At 45.9% G+C, this 4,658-nt stretch overlaps 1 protein-coding gene across 1 annotated transcript in view; it reads left to right on the forward strand.

The window, feature by feature from the left end:
* The window catches only part of pacrg (PARK2 co-regulated), a 112,114-nt gene extending 109,132 nt beyond the window's left edge, over positions 1-2,982 (forward strand). Inside the window, exon 5 of the mRNA XM_035674298.1 lies at positions 2,442-2,982. Within this exon, the coding sequence (XP_035530191.1) occupies positions 2,442-2,602 (161 nt within the window). The 3' untranslated portion in view covers positions 2,603-2,982. The remainder of the gene's footprint in view (positions 1-2,441) is intronic.
* The last annotated feature ends 1,676 nt before the right edge of the window (positions 2,983-4,658 follow it).

Below are 4,658 nucleotides of genomic sequence, written 5' to 3' on the forward strand. Positions count from 1 at the left end.
AGAGAGAGAGAGAGAAAGACAGGGAGGGGAGAGAAGAAGAAGAGCGAGAAAGAGAAGTTATTTTGCTGAAGGACATTTGCAGAGGCAGCTTTTAACACCCTCCCCACTCCTCCTCCCCCCCTTCCTTTCCCTCCATCCCTCCTTAAACACACTTCTCCCTTTTCTGCTCTTTAAATATTGAGAATCGTTGCAAATTCCTCCGGCCTCTTTCTTTTGATGCTACTGGCCTCCCAACAGCTCAGCAAAGGAAATGCACTTGGAGAGGGCTGAAATGCTCAGTCTAGCAACAGCAACAATTCCCCCCTTGCAGGACCTCCTTGCTCCCCCCTCCAGGCCCCAGTAAACAGGTCTGAGCTCTGCTGGTTCCCAAGCCGCGCCTCTTCCCCGGCTCCCCGTGCTCTCCAGTCTGAAGGCCAAGCTCTCCCTCTGGGTTGGCTTTGGCTGCTCATTTTCACTCTAACAGGGGGTGGCTCTCCGCGGGCCTGGCTTTTTTAACCTACACCAACATGCACGCACACAAACACACAAACACACACACACCACACAGCTGAAACAGACTGTAAGAGTGACCCGGCTGACTCCTGTCACTTTATTCTTTACTTTTCACCACTCTCCCGCTCCAACTACACACAGCATACAGCGTTCCCCACTCCTCCCTGATTGCTTTGCCTTTTTTCCTTTTATTGCTCATATGGCTGCGTTTTAGATGCTATTTAAGATTTTGCTAACTAGTAGGGTGCAGACGCCTGTGTTGTGGGTAGCTCAGGAATAAAAACGCAGCCTGGGTTTAGATACAGAACGAGAGCTTGTTCTTAAAGGCTGAATTCCTGAGCGTGTGCAGCTATTGCTGTTGTTTCTCTAAAAGGAAAAAACAGTAAATAGCTGCTAAATAAAGCCAGAGCTGTTAAAGTTGCACTGCATCTAGGCTAACCAACGGTCAAAACACGGCTGGAGAATTCTCCCCCCTGCCGCTTTCATGTAAAACAGGAGAGCGGATCCTGAGCAGAAAGCAAGTGCAGCAGGCTGAGATCATAGACGTGTTACTGCTTAACAGCCCACTTTATGGGGCTGGCTCCTTTTGTGTTTTAATGAGGAGGCCATGGATGGGTGGAAAGGCGAGGAGAGAGACGGAGAGAGAGGGAAGGTTGAGTCTGTCAAGGAAGATGAGAGATTAGAAAAGATTGAGAAAGAATAAAGAATGGAGTGAAGAAGTGGGAGAGAGGTTTAATGTGTCCTTCTCTCTTCAGGTCTAATTAGGAGTGAAAGAAGGGGCTGAAGGGTCCCCCTTAAAGTGCTGCTGTTAATTTTTCACACCACAGGTACACTATGATACCCTCTTCTCCTTTCTTCCTCTTTGCCGTCTTCTTCTTCTTCTTCTCTCTCATGTTCCTCTCTCATACAACAAAACGCTTTGATTCAAATGAACCCTGCCCTCCTTTGTTTCGTTTTATAGCCTCAAGAAATAAATCCGCAGCTTCTCTCCGGGATATTTTAGTGGAGCAGGACATTTTTTGCAAACAAATTTGGAAGCCTGTGTGTGTGTGTGTGTGTGTGAGTGTGAGTGTGTGTCATTCCTCTATATTTACCTCCCCTTCTGAAAGTGTTTGAGGCCCCCAGTGCAGTGGCATGAGATTCTGGCAGTTTGCTGTGTTGCTGATTAACGTCAGCTCGAATTCCGTGTGGCGTCGCTGCTGCATGTGTGTGGTGTGCTTGTGTGTGTGTGTTTAAGTGTGCCTGCTTGTGAAAGGGAGGAAGAAGGAAAGAGTGGAGGGTGGACACCTCAGGAATGTTTTCTCGATAATAAGTTCCCCCAGCTCACTGGAGCTTTGTTGTACAATTGTGTGTGTTTTACTGCACTGTCTAGGTGTGTGTGTGTGTGTGTGTGTGTTGTGTGTTGTGTGTGTGTGTGCGTCCCGGGGGAGGGGGGGGGGCTTCTGCGGCTTTCTTGCTTTATTGTGATTTGCCACAAGTGCATCGCCCTCTCTGAGTCGATTTGTCATTTACCACACATGCACACAAACGCGTTTTTGATTCCAGCGCAAATCTACACACCCAACGTTCATTCCTACCTGTGGACTTGAGGTCACTGCACATGCCTCGATGCGGCGTTGTGCAACAGCAGAGCCATCACTAACTCAGATGTCCTTTACGCCGCTCTCTTCTCTGCAGGCTGCCTCATTAAACTTTCAGCTGAACAGTTAAAAACTCCTCTGCCGTTCAGTCCCAGCTGAGAGGAGTAAATTAAATTCAGTGTGTCCGTTGGGTTTGAAGTCAGATGGAAGGATGGCATTTGCCGTAGCGGTGCGGCGTGGCCACAGGTGGTGCTTCGTGAGCCCTGACATCAGCCTCAATGATGACCCAGACTGAGCTAAAAGTTATCTTTGGGAGTATTTTTTGGGGGGTCTCACTCTGTCTGTCTGTCTCTGTTTCCCCGCCTCTAGTCAACTCTGGAGACGGCATCGACTACAGTCAGCAGAAGAGAGAGAACATCGGTGACCTGATCCAGGAGACTCTGGAGGTGTTTGAGCGCTACGGAGGAGAGGACGCCTTCATAAACATCAAATACATGGTGCCCACCTACGAGTCCTGCATGATCAGTTGAGGAGGAGGTGGGGGGGGGCGTCACCCTGACGTTGCACAGACTCTGGACTTTACCTCTCTTCTTCATCTGCCCGCCACCTCTAAATAGAACTCTTATCCCTTTCTTTATCCGAGCCGTCCCCTAATCACAGCTTCACTCCATTTGTTCCCTTTTTGTTTCTGTTTTTCTTTCTTATCCCACTGAGACGCAGCCCTCCTTCGTCTGCTCAACCCTCTCCTCCCACCTTTCTACCCCCTCTGCTCTACCATATCCTTTTAAACCCTTATTAAATTCATAACAGCAAGTCGTGAGGTGTCTGCCTGTATTTCTGCATTTATCACTATAACTTGTTAAGAGCAATACAAGCTGGATGGAACAAATTTCCCTTATATAATTTCCTTATATCATATATATCAGTATGTTTGATATATTATCCATGTATTGTTATTTTTTTATTACTTTAGTGATTTATTTAGCTAACTGATAATGAATCCTTGATGCATAGTGACTTTCAAACAGACCAATCAGATGAAAAATGTGGCACTCTTTCAAAATGTATCAAAACTCTATTGATTTTAAGATAAAATTTCACCTAAAACCTTATTTTCTTTTGAAAATCAAACACTTTATGTGATGCTTGAATGTTGACTGTCAAAAGTTACTTGCTCCTTCACAGAGAACAGCGGCTTCGGCCAGCTTAAATGTATGTCAGCTACAGTAGAGTCTCCTGCATGGTGACATGTTTTCATAGCGGAAAAAGTTTCAACAGGTCGGGTGAACTTCTCAAACTACTCCTGCAACATTTTTTACAGCCACCTTTCAAGCTCGCAGAAAAAGACACATTTTGCCAGGGTATCATTTGAGATGATATATTGGAATATTGACCGTATTAAGTACTTTGTTTTTTCTGCGCTGAAACAGTAAACATCTGAAAGCTGTTACATCTACACTACTAAGCTTTGAATTGAAAAATAGGCCAATTCAGCTTGAGAGGTACAAAAAAGGAAGTTCAGTGAGATTTTGGTGACGCAGGCCTGTCTTTCCCCGTGTCAGTGCGTAAAAGTCCATGTTGTAGATCTGCACTGTGTTTTGTCCGGCTCTACTCTGCTGTTTTGTATTGTACTGTACCATTGTACCCATTCTGTCACAAACCCTGCTGGAGACAGAGCCTGTCTAAACACGCAGGGAACGACACACAGGAATGACGGCCGACAGCATTCCTCCAGACAAACACACATTCATACACACACGCATTCTGTTAACATCCTTTGAACTCAAAAACCCCACAGTGATCTTAGAGTTTTGGGAGTGTATCTTGATGTTCGTGTGGCTTTGTTTGTGCCTGTGTATGACAACACACATACTTTTTTTGTATCAGATCAGTCAGTAAGCAACTTTGTGCTCTCTCCCACTATCCTCTCTACTGCATTTAAGTCACAGTGGAAATGTCTTCCTAGACACGATGAAAGTCTTAGCAACCATACACCTCTCACACACACACACTTGTGCATATACATATACAACGCTGCGACCCACAGGGGAAACATAGCGTAATTGATTTCTGACACTCACAAGGACACTTGCACCGTCTCTTATTGTAAGTCATGTCTCTGGCAAAAGCAACTTTACAGGCCTGCGGAGGAATCTATTCTCAAACAGAAGACAGGTTCATAATGCTCATATTTCAACCTCAGCACATCTTGAAAAGAAAGTTACTGAATAGCTGTTCCACACTGCTGAACCCGGCTGTGCTGCACTCTGCCTGCTGCTTGATCTGTGCAGTGAAAGACGAAAAGGAGGTGGAGTATGGTCCCTTCTCAACACAAAACACATATTTCATCTTAGTAAGAGCAGCTGCATAATAAAACAAATATAGCAGTGGTACAGGCACATGAACTAGTTTTAAAGTGGGGGGTGCAGTCTCTCTCTTCTCACCTGATGAGCTGATCGAACTCTGAACAGCCTGCGGTTCTGTCGAACTGTATCAGTGGCGCCCTGCTGTCCCGCTTCACCTGTCCAATTTTTACTGAGCCACAGGCTAGCAGCTACCCAACTAAGGTAGCGGAGCTTAGAGATA

Source organism: Morone saxatilis, unplaced genomic scaffold, assembly GCF_004916995.1.
Source record: "Morone saxatilis isolate NCDOM2014 unplaced genomic scaffold, NCSU_SB_2.0 Contig3, whole genome shotgun sequence".
Classification (NCBI taxonomy): domain Eukaryota; kingdom Metazoa; phylum Chordata; class Actinopteri; family Moronidae; genus Morone; species Morone saxatilis.